General features: G+C 34.7%; 1 protein-coding gene across 1 annotated transcript in view; it reads left to right on the top strand.

Annotated features, from left to right (window-relative positions):
- Positions 1 to 17267, top strand: part of ACTR3 (actin related protein 3) — a 59375-nt gene extending 42108 nt beyond the window's left edge. The window contains exons 8-12 of the mRNA XM_004773362.3: positions 610 to 783; positions 10113 to 10205; positions 10408 to 10533; positions 14664 to 14747; positions 16044 to 17267. Coding sequence (XP_004773419.1) covers positions 610 to 783; positions 10113 to 10205; positions 10408 to 10533; positions 14664 to 14747; positions 16044 to 16139 — 573 coding nt within the window. The 3' untranslated portion in view covers positions 16140 to 17267. The remainder of the gene's footprint in view (positions 1 to 609; positions 784 to 10112; positions 10206 to 10407; positions 10534 to 14663; positions 14748 to 16043) is intronic.
- The last annotated feature ends 1548 nt before the right edge of the window (positions 17268 to 18815 follow it).

Below are 18815 nucleotides of genomic sequence, written 5' to 3'. Positions count from 1 at the left end.
TGTTACAACTCATAACATTTTTGAATTGCATTTTTAATGAAAACTTTTACTTAGGACTTAATCAGTAAAGTGGCAATTTGGCATTGTAGGTGATACAGTCAAAAAGAATAGTTTTTGTTTTCAGCCTTTTTTCTTTTGCTCATTTACTTAGATCATATTCAGGTTTGTTCCAGGAAGGTGTTAAGGATTAAGGGTCTATATTAATTTGTGGGTTATATCAACTTTTACTTATTCTCTAGTTCTGTATTTATTTTATGTTTTCTCCTCTTCATAACGCAGACTCCATTAATTATTGGAACTGCATAAGAAGTTGAATGACAATAATGAATGTTTTCATAAAATAACCTTGAGATAGTAGAGGTTGTCTCTTCAGTTGATCAAGTCTTATTCAGTATGTATGAAGCTAGGAATTATGTATAAGAAATGAGAGATGAGTTATTTGTACTAAACATAAATTAATGTCCTAACATGAAATTATCTTCAGCTTAATTTCTTAATTTTATTTTCCAACGATATTTGTTCATTTGATTCTGGTTTGCCAAAAATATGTCATCCTTTTCTACTGTTCCTAAAATGAGGAAATAATTACTCATTTCTTTGTTTTCCTAGGAGCGCTATAGTTATGTCTGCCCAGATTTAGTAAAAGAATTTAACAAGTATGACACAGATGGATCAAAGTGGATCAAGCAATATACTGGAATCAATGCTATCTCAAAGAAAGAATTTTCTATTGATGTTGGTTATGAGAGATTCTTGGGACCTGAAATCTTTTTTCATCCAGAGGTAAGTCCCGTTCCCCCCCCCCCCCCCCCAGATAGGATTGTTTTGAGAAATTCAGGGAGGAGTTAATCTCAGAAACTTTTCCTATACTAAAGTGCTATTGTGAGTTTATTTATTTATTTATTTATTTATTAAGATTTTATTTATTTATTTGACAGACAGAGATCACAAGTAGGCAGAGAGAGAGGAGGAAGCAGGCTCCCTGCTGAGCAGAGAGCCCGATGCAGGACTCGATCCCAGGACACTGGGATCATGACCTGAGCCAAAGGCAGAGGCTTTAACCCACTGAGCCACCCAGGTGCCCTATTGTGAGTTATTTTCAAGAGGAATAGTTTCCTATGTTGAAATAGGCTAAACAAGTTACTATTTTTTGTATATTTAAGAGTCTCATGCTCTACCGACTGAGCTAGCCAGGCGCCTTATTTTTTGTATATTTAGAAAACTAAAACTTGTCTTTTTAATATTTGTGGCTTATGTGGGATCATGAAAAGAGGGAAGCCCCTAAAATTTATGACCATTTAAATAAAGTATTTTGGAAAAGTTCTAGAACTACCAGTGCCCCGTATAAAATAACCATTAAACCAAGAACTGTTAGTCGACTGTCATAACAAAATATTTATTAGCAAAATAGTTTTCTGTCTCTATGAAAATGTTAGCAACGTGGAGGTTTTATTAAGTAAATAAAAGGTGTGTTTTTAATATGAAAAATTATTCTGGTAACTTAATAGAAGAAAGTTGTTAATAGAATTACATTAAATGCCAAGTGTGCTTACTAGGCATTAAAAAGTTATTTTTTAATATTGTTTACCCATTTAGCAAATAGTGAATATAATTTTCATGGTCTCAGTTGAAGTATGGAATATTTAAAGATGAAAAAGTATTTTATGTTGCTCTTACTGAGCTCAGAGTAAGGAAGATGATATCTAAACAGGCATAGTTTCAATAAATACATGGATTTGGGGAGGGCATAGAAACAAAGAGCATCTAAGTCTGCTGGGGAGAACTAAGGAAGCTTCTTATGAGCTGAGACTTCAAGGGTGAATACATATTTGTCAGGCAAGTATGTTAGGGAAGTATCTTTCTGGCAGAAGAGATAGGTTGGGTAGAAGTTTGGGATAGGAGATTGCTAGGTAATAAAATTAGAAAGGAAGGGATTGGTAGGAGATGGGCCCAGATGGGTGTTTATGAGGGACTAATATGCTATAGAAAGGAGTTCTGGATTCTGTGTAGAGATCTTCAGTGCAAATGACACAGATTAGAAAGATCACTCTGATAGCACTGGTTTGGATGGATTTGAAATAGGGGTGTGAATTGTGTTGGAAACAGGTAAGTTTATTACAGTTTTCCAGATGAAGGATAAGTAATTTCAGGCCAATAAGATTGAGAAAGGATAAGAAAAAGCAATAGAATCAACGTGACTTACTGATTACTTAGATGTGAGGGGAGTAAATATGAGAAATCTGTGATTCCCATGTGTGTAACTTGAACAGCTGGATGTGAAGGAGATATGGGCAGGGATCAGAGATCATGATGAATTGGCATATAGCCGTGAATTGGGAGCAAAGGAGGGAGCGAGCACCTGGGATAAGGCATTGTGGCCAGACAAGTATATGGGTGTTTTAAGGTTTAGACAGCACGTTTTCTTTGCAGTCTTTAAAATAAAAATTCATAAAAGGATGTATGTACATAGTTTTAAAAGTTTTAAGAGAACACTGACAGGCTTAAATAAAAATAGCAACTCCTCATCCTCCACCCCTACTCTCACTCTTTCTATGTTCCGCAGAGCATTCACTAGCTCTCACTTAGCCCGCACTCTTGGCAATTACCTGCACATCTCCAAATATTTGTCCTCTTATTTCTTGACATAGCAACATAAGTAATTTGTCTACCACCTTCCTTTTAGGTTAGTTGGTATTTCCTTAGACCCTCTTCCTTCAGCTTGTCTGTATGTTATGTTACAGTTATTAGCTAAATCAGTAGTTTTACAGTATATAAATATTATTTTACCTGTTAATATTTTTTGCTTTAGAGGCAAAATTGTAATGTAAATTTTTCTCTTAAAATTGAGCTGCTCCTAAATTTTTACTTCATTTCTTCATTTGTGTCATTTTCTCTCTGTTCATTTGTTTCATTTATTCATTGAGGTTGTATAATTAACTGTAATCTGAAGGGATCTTGGGGGTCTATTTCTATATAGAGAAATTTAACAGTTTTTTTGTAAAACCTTGTTTTACTTTTTTTCTTTGTGGTTTCTTATCCTTTGAGTTTTGGGTACTTCCAAGGTTCTCCAGGGTGAATGAATTGACTTCTTAGCAGTATGCCCTCTGGAGGCACTTAGGATGTAACATTCCTTTTTTTCTTCCAAACAGAATTGAAGTATTTCATTCATGTTTACTCACCTTCTCTTTTCATCCTTGGGCATTTTTCCTTTCTTGTAATTTTCTCTGTCGTGTTAGTAGTGATTTAAGAAGATCAAAAGATAACTGTGTAGCTGGCAGTCAGGTCATATTTTCTTTTGGGGTCATATATATGTGAACTGCTGAAGTTGAACGTATTAAAGGTCACAGGTTAAGGAACATCAGTTGAAGTTGAAATACTGGGGAGACGTACTAAACCTCCATGTGGAGGACAGGAATTAGAGAATTGCAGAAGAACCAGAACCAAAGTCCTAGATGAATAGGATCGTTACAAGATAGATAATAGTGTGGGAGGTAAGAGGTATCTTGGATTTTAAAGGAGGAAGCATTTGAGTGGAATACTTACACCCTCAGCAAGGTCCTGACAGTCTTAATCTTTGACATATTAGATACATAAATAAACTGTTGTTTTGGTTGTGTTGTGTTGCTTAGGAAAGGGATAGTTGTCAGGATGTCAGTTTACCTTGCTGCTAATGTTTTATATGCAATATTTTTTCTTTAATTTAATCTTTATCATTTGATAAGCTAAGTTTTCTTTATTAAGTTTTTTAAAACTTTGAGACATCTTTTACTCTATATAGCATTTTTTTCTTTGTAAATTATTTCTTCTGTAGAAATCCATATTTTTCTCTTCTTCTGAGTTCTTTTTTAAAACCAGTTATGCATATGCACATTGTTCAAAAGTCTTGATTATTGAACTTCTAACAAAAACTAGGAGTGTCCTGCATACTTCTCTATTTTTTTCCTAGAGGTAAGCACTTCAGCCTTTTTTAGTTGATTGTTTTGGTGATTGCCTCCATTGCTACACATTGCTTTGGTTGCATTTTTCAGTTTTAGGCATTTTCTGTCAGTTTCCAGATAGGGAGGAAGAGGATTGCCTTTTCTCCCTTTCTTTTTTTGCCATGACAAGCAGTACCTTTCCATACCTTTTTGTCCCAGTAATTACATTGTGATTTTTAGTTAGGTAAAAATGCAGTGCTTACATTTTTGTGAACACAAATTTTAATTAGATCTTCTGAACACAAATTCTGATCAAATATGAGTTATGTAGTTTACCATGAAATATTTTTCTGTCCTATATTTTGTTTTCCATGGGAAATAGTAACTTGTTTGTGTAGTTTTAAAATAATGGATCCTTAATTCATCTCTGAATTCTACCTTCCAGTTTTAAAACTGTCTTCTCAGGATATTCAGATGCATAGGGTTTTATAATCAATTTAATTTTCCAGAGCATGTGTTACTTCCCAATCAGACGCGGTTTCCTTCTGCACTTGGTAAAGAGTTGTCATCTTTCTTCACCATCATTGTGGAGATTCCTTTTGTCTCTCACTTAATTCCCTCTATCCCATATCTTTATCATTCTTCATTTTGGTGGAAATCATTTCCAGTTGGGATTCCTGATATAAAGGGCACATGAAGGATGAAAATTTCAAGATCTTGCATGTTTGAAAATGTACTCATTTTACCTTTATGCTTGTCTGATAATTGGGTATAGAATTCTAGATTGTAAATCATTTTTCCTCAGCATTTTGAAGCCTCAGCTCAGTTGCTCCCTGTTATAGCTTGAAGTAAAAAGTTGTTCTGATTCCTAAACCTTTTATAGGGCCTGCTTTTTTTCTTTCCATATACTTGTATATTGTCCCTTTGTTCCCCTAACATTCTGATGTACTCTCTTTTTCTCTTCTAGTTGTACTTTTTGTTCCACTCTCTAGGTTATTTCTTCAGTTTTATCTTCTGAACATTTAACTGAATTTATTTCTGGTAACATACCTAATTTTCAAGGGCTCCCCTATGTCTGCTCTTGAATATTCCTTTTTTATGCTGCTCTGTTCTTGTTTCATGTTTGCATATTTTCTGGCTCTCTGAGGATATTAGTCTAGGTTTTTTTTTTTTTTTTAAGATTTTATTTATTTATTTGACAGAGAGAGATCACAGTAGGCAGAGAGGCAGGCAGAGAGAGGGGAAGGGAAGGAAGCAGGCCCCTGCTGAGCAGAGAGCCCGATGCGGGACTCGATCCCAGGACCCTGAGATCATGACCTGAGCCGAAGGCAGCGGCTCAACCCACTGAGCCACCCAGGCGCCCTAGTCTAGGTTTTTTGAAGTTTTCTTCTTTCTGCCTTGTCTCTTTCTCCAGGTTGCTTTTTCTCTTTGTTTTCTTTGTTTTGATTCTTGTATTTTTCATGCTAGAGGTTTTTGAGAGCCACTCATTTAAGAAGGGAACACTAAAAATCAGATTGGAAATCTGAGCTTTGTGGATGGGACTTGAAGACTATGTTTTTTTCTTTGGGGGAATGCCCTGTGCATGTTTCTTGAGATCATTTCACATAGTCCCAGAAAGATTGCTGCCTGGAGGGTAGAGGTTGGCAGTCAAATGGGAAGAGGGTCAGACATTGTGTGTCAGCAGTAGGCTGCATACGTTCACTTAAAAACCCCCAGCTTTCATTCTTTTCAGCCATTTATAAGAGTCCCCGGGCTCTAATTTATTCCTTTGAGAGAATAGGTAAGTCACCTTTCTCCTTGGACGAGGAGGCATTTCATAGATTCTTTCTTTCCCACAGAGACTTTTAACCAGTGTTCCTTCCTGTCCTTCTACCTCACTTTCAGTGCTGACAGGTACAGCCAGTTCTTGGGGGAGGGGAGTGTTAATAGAAAACAGCCTTATTCTTGGCTTTCCCAACTGATGACTTACTAAGTGTTTTGGAGGGAGTGCATGTCTTGTCCATCTGCTTTCCAGATTCCAGTTTGCCAGATTTTGTTGCTGTTTCTTCTTGTTCTGTTCTCTCCATACATTTGGGATTATTCCTTTTTAAAAAAATTTCTTTTTTGTTGCTTTTAGTAGGGAGAACAAGTTGAGATACGTGTGCTTAGTTCACCATGTTTTTCCAGAATACACTTTTTTTTTATAACCTATGAACTGTGTCACTTCCCAAGTGAATTTTAAGATTCTGTCTTTTGTAGTTCTAGATATTTCTGTGCCAGAGTTCCTCTGTCATTTGAAATCTTCACTCTGTTTTTTGTTTTGTCTAGATGAAAGTGTAGGTATCTAAACTTGGACACTGAACATAAACTGTATGAAAGAGTAAGGGTATTTATTTTTTGAATAGCTAAATTCATCACAGATGCTTGAAAGAACTGTTTTTAGAAGGAACAAGCTTGACTTGGCACTCTGAATTTTTTTTATTTTTTTTCTCTGAAGGAAATTTAAGTTTTTTTGACAAAGCTATTTGGACTGTTTTGTTGACTTGGGTGTATTCTCTATAAATTTTCCAGAAGAGAGAAAAGGTACTCCTCCTTTGATAGCCACTTACAGTAGTAGTAAGACCTGATCAGAAAGCATTTAGAGGAAAGACTAACCCTTTTGCTGAAAATGAAAACAAAAGGCCTAAAAATAGTCTTAGTGGAGACCCTAGGTTGAGCATAGTCAAGTATTAAGTAACCTACAACAATTTATTGTTAATTCTTACTCTTTTCCTTTGTTTACTTACTAAGTATCCATGTTTGCTGCTTTATTACATCTTCTTCTTCTTCTCATCCGGGATTCTGTATAGCATAATAGTCCATGAGCTTTTTGTGAAGATGTATTCAAATCAGACTTCATGTCTTTCTAAATCAAAATATCTGTGGATCGGTCCAGAATATGTGAATATTTAAAGAATGTATAAATCCTTTCTTTTGTATGTTCTTGATTAAAAATTGCTATGAGAAGGGCCCAGCACAGGAATGAATTACTCTATTCTTGTCTTATTGCTTATGTTACAGCAGAAACTGTCTTAAAGGTTAAGGAAAGAATTATGGGAGGGTTAATCTCTTGAGCACATGTGCTCCTCTGTGAGGGTATGTGTATGTGTGTGTTGTTTAGGTAGATATTAAAGGAATATAGCTAATAAAGATAATGTAGAGAATTTGTAAGTTCAGTATTAATAAGTTGATACTGTATTAAGATAGCCTGGAACATATTTTCTATCAAATTGGTCTCTGTCCACATTTTGGGGATTAAATCTCATATCAAGGTCTCAGGTTGAGGTATCTTTATGGGATCATAAAAGCATGTTTTGAGAACTTAGTTTCCTTAGAAATTTCGTGGTCAGAACCTAGAGAGTTTCTACAGATGACAAAATAAAATTTTCAGGGTGCCAATTCTTTTGCTCATTCTAGTTAGTTATGGACTGAGCCATTCCCTGCCAGTTAACTAAGCTTGTCTATACATGGCATACAGAGCCACCTGAGTTATGTTCTCCTATTTTTCCACAGAATACAGTATGGACTGCTTCTGACAGAACAAATAGTCTATATGTTGGGTTCTCAACGTTCAGATTAAGCCACATTTCTCTATCTATATGATTTTGGAGGGTCATAGCATGCATATAAAAATAAATAACGGGAAAGAAAGGAAGACCTCTTTAATCTTATTTCTCCTTTTATAAGACCTGTTTGTTGTATATTAAAAAAGGGGGTTTTTTGTTGCTAAGCTTTATTTATTTATTATTAACATATAATGTATTATTTGCTTCAGGAGAACAGGTCTATGAATCATCAGACTTACACAATTAACAGCTGTCACCAAAGCGCATACTCTCCCCAGTGTCCATAACCCAGCCACCCTATCCCTACCCCTCAGCTCCCCAGGAGCCCTCAGTTTGTTTTGTGAGATTAAGATTCTCTTATGGTTTGTTCCCCTCCCTGGTCCCATCTTGTTTCATTTTTTTCCCAGTCTACCCACCATGACCCCCCCCCCCCGCCTCTCAAATTCCTCATGTCAGAGAGAGCATATGATAATTGTCTTTTTCTGATTGACTTATTTTGCTTAGCATACTACCTTCTAGTTCCATCCACATCGTTGCAAATGGCAGGATTTCATTTTTGATGGCTGCATAGTATTCCATTGTATGTGTATATACCACATATTCTTTATCCATTCATCTGTTGATGAACATCTAGGTTTTTTCCATAGTTTGGCTATTGTGGACATTGCTGCTATAAACACTGGGGTGCACATGCCCCTTTGGATCACTACATTTGTATCTTTAGGGTAAATACTCAGTAGTGCCATTGCTGGGTCGTAGGGTAGCTCTATTTTCAGCTTTTTGAGGAATCTCCATACTGTTTTCCAGAGTGGCTGCACCAGCATGCATTCCCACCAACAGTGTAAGTTCCCCTTTCTCCGCATCCTTGCCAACATCTGTTGTATCCTAACTTGTTCATTTCAGCCATTCTGACTGGTGTGAGGTGGTATCTCACTGTGGTTTTGATTTGTATTTCCCTGATGCCGGTGATGTTGAGCACTTTTTCATGTGTCTGTTGGCCATTTGGATGTCTTCTTTGCAGAAATGTCTGTTCATGTCTTCTGTCCATTTCTTGATTGGATTATTTGTTCTTTGAGTGTTGAGTTTTATAAGTTCTTTATGGAATTTGGGTACTAGCCCTTTATCTGGTAAGGCCTGTTTGTTATATATAAACATTTTTAAAAAAATTATTATATTTAACCTCATTCTATTTCCATAATAATTGAAGTTGTCAAATTGCTTTCTGCCTCACACCTTATCCAGTCTGTTAAAGAATTCTGAAAAGTTTTGTGTAATACATGTACCTTCCATTCCAAATAAATACATATTAATATTTTAATATTTACTGTATTGAGATCTTATTTTAAAAAGTAAAATATTACAAAAAGAGTGTCTTCTCTTCCTTAGACCTTTTTATTTCTGTATTTGGTTTCCATTCTTTCTTTTTCCTCTGGAGGGCAGTTGCTGCTTTAAATTTTAGTGTATATCCAGTTCATGTGTTTAACTGTACATATATTCAGAAAAACATATTTTTAAAGGGTTTACATGTATGGAATCACTGAAGTTTTTTTGAAGTCAGCTTTTTAAAAATGATTTTGCTTTTGAGTGTCAGCTGTTGGAAATAGTTTAACTGTGTTATATCATCATGTGAGTATATAGTTTATTCTCATTATTCACAGTAGATACTCCAAAAAGTTGCTGTGAACACTGAATTAGTGAATACTGAATCATTGCTCATAGCAGGAAACAGGGTTAGGTTCTTGGAGCTTTAGGTTACAACACTTTTGTCAGGTGAACATAGAGCTATTATTTGTGTTTAAAGATGCGCTATTTAGTATATATCATTGATTTATTAGCCTTGATCCCATGGCCAGCAGCAAAACTGTGACTCATGCCTGAATGAACCTTATCCAAAACTGTATTTTCTCCATGACATATATCATAGCCTTAAGCTTAAGAATAGTAGATAGCACTTTGGCACTACTGTGATTGGGGAACCTTTTATTTATTTATTTTAGATTTTTTATTTATTTGAGAGAGATTAAGTGAGAGCACAAAAGCAGGGTGAAGGAGAAAGCAGATTCCCTGTGGAGCAGGGAGCTCGACTCAGGGCTCAATTCCAGGACCCTTGGATCATGACCTGAGCCAGAGGCAGACCCCCAACCGACTGAGCCACCCACGTGCCCCAGAGACCCTTTTAAATAGCAAAATTACCCACAAAAATGTGGAAGCTGTGGCACTAAATAGATCATGCAAAGGACACTTACAGTATGAAAGCTGAAATGAGAAGACTGGGCATTTCCTTTTTTGACCTCAAATACGAATGTGCTGGTCAACTCAGATTTTCAGAGTGCTGTTCATGTGCATGCCTCTGGGTTTTTACCAGCTCATGGTATACGTGTGCTTTTACAGTTTTGCTATTCTGATGATTATGAAATGATATATATCATCATTACTATAATTTGATTTCTTCTGAAACCTCCGATTTCAGAGTCTTTAATTTTGAGTTAGAGACCAGAATTTATGTTTGTAAAAAGTCCTTTTTTTAAAAAAACTCAAAACTTTTTAATTTATTATTGTGATATTTAAGTAGGGATCTAATCTCTATCATGTATCCACCTTTACTTTTCAGTTTGCTAATCCAGACTTTACTCAACCTATCTCAGAAGTTGTAGATGAAGTAATTCAGAATTGCCCTATCGATGTCAGACGTCCACTCTACAAGGTCAGTATTTACAGCAAAATTGTTCAAGGTCTTCTTTTAAAAAAACTTCTTTATTTTTCTGTCCATTGTTGAATATTAAATTTAAAAATCCTCTCTTCAAAAGCCTATGATAAGATTTTAGTACTGTTTCATATGTCTTAAAATTTGTTGTTTTTCTTTCTAAATAAAAATCATACTTATATATTTTTCTCCAATGATATAGAATATTGTCCTCTCTGGAGGTTCAACCATGTTCAGGGACTTTGGACGTCGCTTGCAAAGAGATTTGAAAAGAACTGTAGATGCCAGGCTGAAATTAAGTGAGGAATTGAGTGGTGGCAGATTGAAGGTTGGTTTTTTCAGATATTGGTGGGAGGGTTGAGGGTGCCTTGATAATTGTAGTGGGGATGGGTGGTGTCTGCCAACTTCTGCTTTTATTTAGGGAAATAAGAGGATTTCTGTCAGGTTTTCTAATGGAAAGTGGTTAAGATCTTATTTTAAGAAATAAAATATTAGAAAAAGAGTATCTTACCTTCCTTAGATCTTTTCCTTTCTCTGTTTGGTTTCCATCCTTTCTTTTTCCTCCTGAGGGTAGTTGCTATCATGAGTTTAGGTTACCCAGGTCATGTTTTTAACTGTGCATGTAAAAACATATAGTTTTAAAGGATTTACATACATGAAATCATTCAAGAATATCATGTCCTTAATTGGTCATTTGATTGTTCTAGGATGGTATCAACATTTATGGAAAATATTGTTAGCCTGTGTGAGTGACAATATTTCATACGTATCTCACGGATAACTTACATAGAGAAGAATTCCTTGCATATTTTAGGGATAATATTCCATAAGGACCCACACAATTTTAAAGAATACTATAGCAGTACAACAAAGCCTAGTTGATAGAGAAGCTGATGTTGTGAGGTTTATCCTGCTTGCACAGACTCATTCTAGCTTCCCCACAGCAGCCTCATAGTGTGAAATCCAGTTGGTGGTTTAGCAGAAATAACTTCTTTTACATGTCCTGGACTTTGGATTTGCTGTCAAAATCAAAATGAATTTAAATTCTCAGATGCTTGCTTTCTATATTTATGAGATAGTTTTTCAGTAAATGTTATGTTTCATCCTTGTTCAGTTTAGAATATTGAAGCAAAATATTGACTTAGAGGAGACATTGCTAAATAAAAACAAGCTTTATTCAACTTGGAGAATTATCAAGAATTAGGGCTTCATCTGAGACTACTAGTCATTCAAAATTATTTAAAAATAAAACATAATCCTCTATGGTTTGCTGCTTGTTTAGAAATTGCATGACTGCGGACTGTTTTCAGTCCCTAAATTTTGATTATCTTAAACTTACCCTTGGAGCACAGTAAAAAAAGTTTGTTTCAAAGTAGTTGTTTAGTTTGTAATGGGCTCATTATAGATAAATGAAATGAAACAAATGCTGTTTATTAGTATAGTACTTTAGTAAAGTAAAAATTTCACATTTTTAGGCTTTTTGTACATTTCAAAATAAGAAATGAGGACTTTTTTTCCCTCCTCAGTGATATTAGCACTGTATTGACATTAATGATAAAGGAGAAATCCAGTTTACTGGAGGACTCTGCCTTCTTTTTTATTTTACTTTATATTTTTAGGGATTTTCATCACATTTTTATGTATCTGTATCTAAATCTGACTTTATTGCCTTTCAATTTGTAATTTTTAATGACAACTAAATAACTTTTCTTAATCAAAAAATAATGCCATTTTTTATGACATGTAAATATTTTTAAACTTTTTATTTTGAAATAATTTCATACTTACAGAAAACGTACAGAACCTAATAGGAATTTCTATATATTGTTCCCCTAGATTTTCCAAATGTTAGCATTTTATATTTGTTTTATTCTATATCTACAAAGATACCTACATACACAAATAAACACACATACCTATATGTGCAAATATTTTTTCTGAACTATTTGAGAATGAATTGGAAGTATAATGTCCCATCACGCCTAAATACTTAAGTGTGTGTGTCTTAAAATAGGACATTGCAAATGTCACAAAACTAACCTGATAAAGTAAAAAATCTAGTTATGGACCTGATTCACGTTTCACCACTTCTTCCATTATTGTCCTTTATGGCAAAAGGGAGAAAACAAAAACACACCTTTTTTTGGTCTAGAATCCAATCTTAGGATTGCATGTTTCAGTTCATTAATTTGCTGTCATGTCCCTTCAATCTGGAGTAAGTACTCAGTCTTCTTTTATATTCATTCATCCTTCCTTCCTTCCTTCCTTTCTTCCATTTATTTATTCATTTTAGAGAGCAAGCGAGAGAGTGTGCGTAAGTGCTTTTGAGTGGAGAGGGTTTGAGGGAGAGGGAGCGGGAGAAAGAATCTGAAGCAGACTCTACACTGACTGAGCCACCCAAAACCCCTTTTTTGTCTTTCTTATTTAACCTTAACATTTTTTTTTAAGAATACAGGCCATTTATTTTACAGAATGTTTCTCAATTTGGGGTTGTCTGGTATTTCCTCATGATTAGTTAGGTTTAGATTATGTACTTTTGGCAGTAATACTACAGAAATGATGTTGTATCCTTTTTTAGTTTGTTATATCACTAGACACATGGTGTAATTTGTCCCAGATGTTAATTTTGATCAGTTGGTTTTAGTTGTTTCTGCTGGGTTTCTCTATAAAATTGTTATTTTTTCTTTATGTGTAATAAGAATACTACGGGAAGATACTTTCGGACTATGTAGCTATCATGTTTCTTTCTTTTTTTTTTTTTTAAAGATTTTATTTATTTATTTGACAGAGAGCACAAGTAGGCAGAGAGGCAGGCAGAGAGAGAGAGAGGAGGAAGCAGGCTCCCTGCTGAGCAGAGAGCCCGATGCGGGACTCGATCCCAGGACCCTGAGATCATGACCCGAGCCGAAGGCAGCGGCCTAACCCACTGAGCCACTCAGGCGCCCCCCTAGCTATCATGTTTCTTATCAGACTTTGAACCACTGGTTTTAACATCCATTTCTCTTTTCTAAAATAGTTACCACTATGTGGTAGTTGCCAACTGGTATTTTGCAAATTCTGTTATTCCTTCTATGGTTTTTAGTCTCATTTTACTATAAGGAAGAGTTTTCCCTTCTCATTCATTCATTCATTCATTCAGTAATACCTCTATAAAAACCTGATTTCTCATATTTTTCTTTAGGCTGTATCACTAATATCATTGCAATAAAATATTAGCGTATCAATACTATTAATATCTTTAATTTTGATGCTCAAATTTTCTTAGATTTGGCCAGTGGGAGCCATTAAAGGTGGCTTTTTGTCCTTTTGATGTGTCCCTAGTATTCCTTAGGGTCTTTGCTACTCCTTGATACAGCAGAACAATTCAGATTCATCTTGTACTTTCTGTTCTCCAATATTGGAATCAGCCTCCCCCCCGCTTCCTTTCTGAAGACACCCTTGTTTCTTTTAGTGGAGAATGCTATTTAGGAAACACATTTTGGGGATTGCCTGGGTGGCTCAGTCCATTGTGTCTGCCTTCAGCTCAGGTCATGATCTCAGTGACCTGGGATCGGAGCCCTGCATTGGGCTGCTTGCTCCCCAGGGAGCCTGCTTCTCCCTCTTCCTGCCACTCCTCCTGCTTGTGCTCTCTTTCTTTCTCTTTCTCTCTGACAAATAAATAAAATCTTAAAAAAAAAAAAGAACCAAATACTCAATGTTATTGGGTCACTGCCTTAGGCCTTCTTGGGAGTCGAACTGGGAGATGTTTGTGCACATGCATATACCCACTCATCTATATCCAATTTTATATTTATATAAATTAAAAACTTAATTCATAGTGATACTGCTAGCTCCAGAATACCAGAAGTTCATTGTAGCCTTCCAATTTTCCATATTTGTAATGCTATTCTCTGACAGAAACAATATATTTATGTTTTTGCTCGAACTGTAATACATATTATAGTGCTTTCAGAATTATTAATCCATACCACAGTGATAAAAATACTAACTGGAGTTCAATATTTACCTTTTTATTTTTTTAAACAAAAAGATAGGAAGAGGAAGGGAGACTCCTAAGCAGACTCTGCCCTGAGGATGCCGGCCAAGGCTGGGCTAGGTCTCTGACCCTGAGATCATGACCTTAGCTAAAACCCAAGAGTCAGAGGCTTAACCTACGGTGCCACCCAGTCCCCCTACTTCGTTTTTATTTTAAGACAGGGCTAGTCATAATCCCGTGTTCATAAGTTACTTGGGTTAGTCTCTTTCCCCACTTCAGTGTGGCTATTACTACTTTTTAAAAATAAAATTAGCTTAATTTGTTTCTGTTGTATTCTGTTTTGCTTTATATGGATCCTTCCTCTTCTAAAGTTTTATTTACTTTTGAGTACACAGTTTTGTGTTACCTACATTTACAGTTAAATGATACAGAAATTGTTACTTGAATTTACTATTGAACTGCTCTTGCTATGTCATTTTTAGCCAAAACCTATTGATGTACAAGTCATTACACACCACATGCAGCGATATGCAGTTTGGTTTGGAGGATCCATGCTGGCTTCCACGGTGAGATAAAGTTTATATTTCAAATTTGATTTTTTTTTTTCCAGAGAGAAGAAATACAGTATTTATGCAGTGTAGAATAACAAGGGAAATTTCTTTAAATTTATCGCATATAGCTGTAGATTGCATGAACAAGTTTTAAAATTAGAAACGTTGGTATGTACATAGTATTTTAAAATGTAGTTATTTGGATTTTAGTTTTTGCTTGCTTAGACAGTTTTTTAGAGTGAACACTTAAGGGTTTTAAAATTAATCTGTAGGTAAAGTTCTGTTAATTTTGTGATGATACAGATATCAGAAGGTCATTACTTTTTCTGTGCAAATATTTAAAAACATCAAGATCACTGCATAGGAAGTATGATGTTCAAAAGTTAGTAAAGGGAATTATTCTAAGGGCCATTTCCCCAAAACAAAACATCTTAAAACCTCTTTAAAAGATAATGTAACATCATTTGTCTATTAAATATCAGTGTTTTATCTTGTAGTACACAGAGTATTAAATAAGATAAAGAAATTTTATCTGAATTTTTGAAAATTACATAAAGTTGGATTTTTAAAACCATTGAAGTAGTAACTACCATAAGAGGTAGTTACTTTCTACCTTATTTTAGTTATCTTCCTTTTGTTTCACATAACCTGATGAGTTTGTAAGTTTGCCCTTTGAAGAAGTTATGGGAGAGAGAGCCTCTGTCTATGTCAGACCTTTATTGAGGAAACAATCTAGAAGTTTTTGTATATGACTAAGAGGAGTTTATATTTTATTTTACTTTAAAAATTGTATCTATTTTAGAGAGTGACGGTGCGAGTGGGGAAGCAGAGGGAGAGAGAGAGAATCTGAAGCAGACTCCTCAGCGCTCAGCATGGAGCCTAATGCGGGCTTGATCCCATGGCCCTGAGATCATTGACCTGAGCCTAAAGAGTCAAGACACTTAACCAACTGCACCTCTTAAGTGCCCCTTATTTACATTTTAAATTAATGCTGCTTTTTTAGAATATTGATTTATTGTACAGTGTGGGGAAATCTCATCAGAATAGTTGAGCTTTTGAGAATCAGTCTTCCAGTCCTCAGAATGTCAGAATCATGTTGAGATAGGAGGATGTGTGTTAGGACATGTGTTAAATCCTGCTTTTCATTACTGATACTTACTTGTAGCTGATTTTTAAGTCACGGTTTCTAGAATTTTTAAGCTTCATTTAAATACCCAGATGGACTAATAGTAAACATTTTGTTCTATTTTAAAGTATTTTGAGAGCTGGTACACTTTTGACCTTTGTAAAAATACATGTTTTTATTTTCAGCCCGAGTTCTACCAAGTATGCCACACCAAAAAGGATTATGAAGAAATTGGACCTAGCATTTGTCGTCACAATCCAGTGTTTGGAGTCATGTCGTAAAATTGATTTCATAATTATTGGGGTTAGGGAGGTGGGGAAGAAATAATCTTTCTGATTACCTGTTTTGTCTGGATGGCTGGTTTTGAGGTTTTAAACCTGACTTGAAGTAAGAAGACCAAACATAATTATACAGGAATATTTTAATAAGTGTATCAACATGCGAATGTAGAGGAGAGCCAAAATGATTAAGTGTTTTTCTTTAGACTGAATATTTGAATCTTATGTGTAACAAAAAGAAGTGGGTTTTAGTTCTTTCTGTGCCCTGATATTTTGTATATTATTGAATTATCCAAGATTTGATGGGATTTATCGGTATGTAGATAGCTCTATAATGCTTGAGTTGTACACTTCTAAGTGTGCAATGCAAGAGCTTGTTTATATTTCATACTTTTTATACTTTGAGGAAAAAAGTCAAAGAAAAACTAGTATTTGAGGAGAATCAAGTGACCAAGTAAAGGATAAATTAAAAAAAAAAAAGCCTCCTGAGACTTGGCATACACACACTCATGGGATTCCAGTTATTACAAATGGCTTCCACCCCCTTGTGCCCCCCAATGGTTTTCTTTGCAAGTGCTTTTGGAACTAAGAAGCTAGTATCTTGGATTAACTGATGCGCGCTAGTGCTTTCTGACTACTCGAATCCTGTTTCTTGCTTTAAAGGAAAAGTAAAGAGAAGACTGTTGGACCAGTACTGCAGTTCTGTAGTGTCATTTCTTATTAAAAGTAAATTTGATTACCAAAATTGGTATATTTAAAGCCTAACACCATTCTAATAAAGGCACAAATTTCTTTTTAATACTTGTTTCAAGCTCTTTAATCTCTTTATAAGTTAACTAATCTATTTTCTTCAAACCTCTGCTATAATTCTTTAAAATCACAATTGGTTAGCAAGCTGACTTTTTTATGTGCTCTAAACAAATAATTGTGAACTTTTAATATGTTGAGTGCTTTCATTTTGATAACTGGATCTCCATTTGATATTTTCATTTGTATAACTCATTTGCAGTCTGAAAATTTTTTTAGTGCCAGTCCCTGACATATCATGGAAAGTTCATTTTCTTTGCATTTTAAAATATCTGGATCATGAAGAAAAAGTGATGAAAATAAATTAAAACTGAATTACCTTTTCTAAAGTTGTTTTTTTTTTTTTTTTTTTTTTTTTTAGAAGCAGTGTCATTCTATTTTGTGTTTATGTATCTTATAGGATTTCTGTTTCTGTTGGAATAATAGGATTCATTGAAATCTCTATAATGTGTATGGTAGAAAATACCTTGTGAACTTGAAATTTCACCAGTTATATTTATAGAAGAATAAAAATGGAAGATGTTTTTAGGCCTTTTTGAACTTCAGCATTAATGCCAGTGCACACTTGAACTTCATTATCTGTGAAAACGCACAGAGAATTAGTATACGTCTATCTAAAAGTTAAAGAACAAGTAAAGGGTCTTTGTTATTTGTGTTTAATATAAAGATAGAATTGAGGAGTAAACTTCAGATTTTATTTAAAATGAAGCAGGGTATTTAAAATTGTATTAATCATTTCTGTGAAACTTTGGGAGTAAAGAGCAGAGTGTATATCCTCTGGTAGTGATAGTATCAGAATCAAAGATCTTACTTTTCCCCCTATTAAAAAAAGTAGTTCATGAACATGTAAAGAAAAAAACTATTCAAACAGTACCAAAGAGTGGATAGTGAAAGTAGTTTTCTTTTTCACCCTAGCTTGTCTTATTTTATTTCAGTTAGAAATGTCTTTGTGTTTTTGTAATTTTCTGTGCATATGGAAAGAAGTATAGCTCCCTTATTTTAGCACGAATTGGAGTTTGCTACATATACTGTTCTTCATTCTGCTTTTCAAATCTTTTTTGATACAGAGCTAAATGGGTAAGCATTAAAGATTGCATCCTCCTGGTCCAATAAAGTATAATTAGCATTACCTTAAATATGTCTTTTCCACCTAGTGTTATTGAATAGTAAGTGAGTAAGCTCAAGACATGTTTACAGAGCTACAGATTACAGTCTCATACATACTTATATAAAGATGTTAACTGATTGATTAAAAAAATCTGAATCAAAAATTTTCCTTTAAACTTACATATATTTTAGGGAAACAAGAAAATTCAGACCTTTACTATATTTCTTGTTGGCCCTTTTGCTCTGCTTTTCTGGGACTGAGCTGTAGTATGAGAGAAACAGTGCTCTTTCTTCATTACATCTTCCCTATTACTGTATATCATTTTTCATTTTACAGCACCTTTGGTTATATAAGTGTAGATTCTGGCCAAGATTAATTCAGATCTGTAACACTGATTTGATACCAGGCTGCATGAGTGTGGTACATTGGAAAAGAGACCAGTGACTGAAATTTTTATTCTGGTTCTACAAATTGATAATAGAACTCCTTCAACTTTTATTTTTTGTTGTTATTATTAAAACATGGGAGATACAGTTGTATAATCCTCGACAAATTCTTTGTATTTTCTGGACCTTAATTCACTTTACATAGAAGGTGATATATAGATTAACAATGCAGTTTTTGTGATTTATTAGAATTGATTCATTTGTGATAGTAAAGGTGTTTTCTGATGTCTCCATTTTAATAGGCAGAGCTTTGATCAATTGGGAAATATTAATGGACAGAAATAAAGTAGATAATGGTTCTCTAGTTTGCCTACTCTT

Source organism: Mustela putorius, unplaced genomic scaffold (assembly GCF_011764305.1).
Source record: "Mustela putorius furo isolate JIRA1106 unplaced genomic scaffold, ASM1176430v1.1 tig00003867_pilon_pilon_pilon, whole genome shotgun sequence".
NCBI classification, from domain to species: Eukaryota; Metazoa; Chordata; class Mammalia; order Carnivora; family Mustelidae; genus Mustela; species Mustela putorius.
This window is presented reverse-complemented; position numbering and strand designations above follow the sequence as displayed.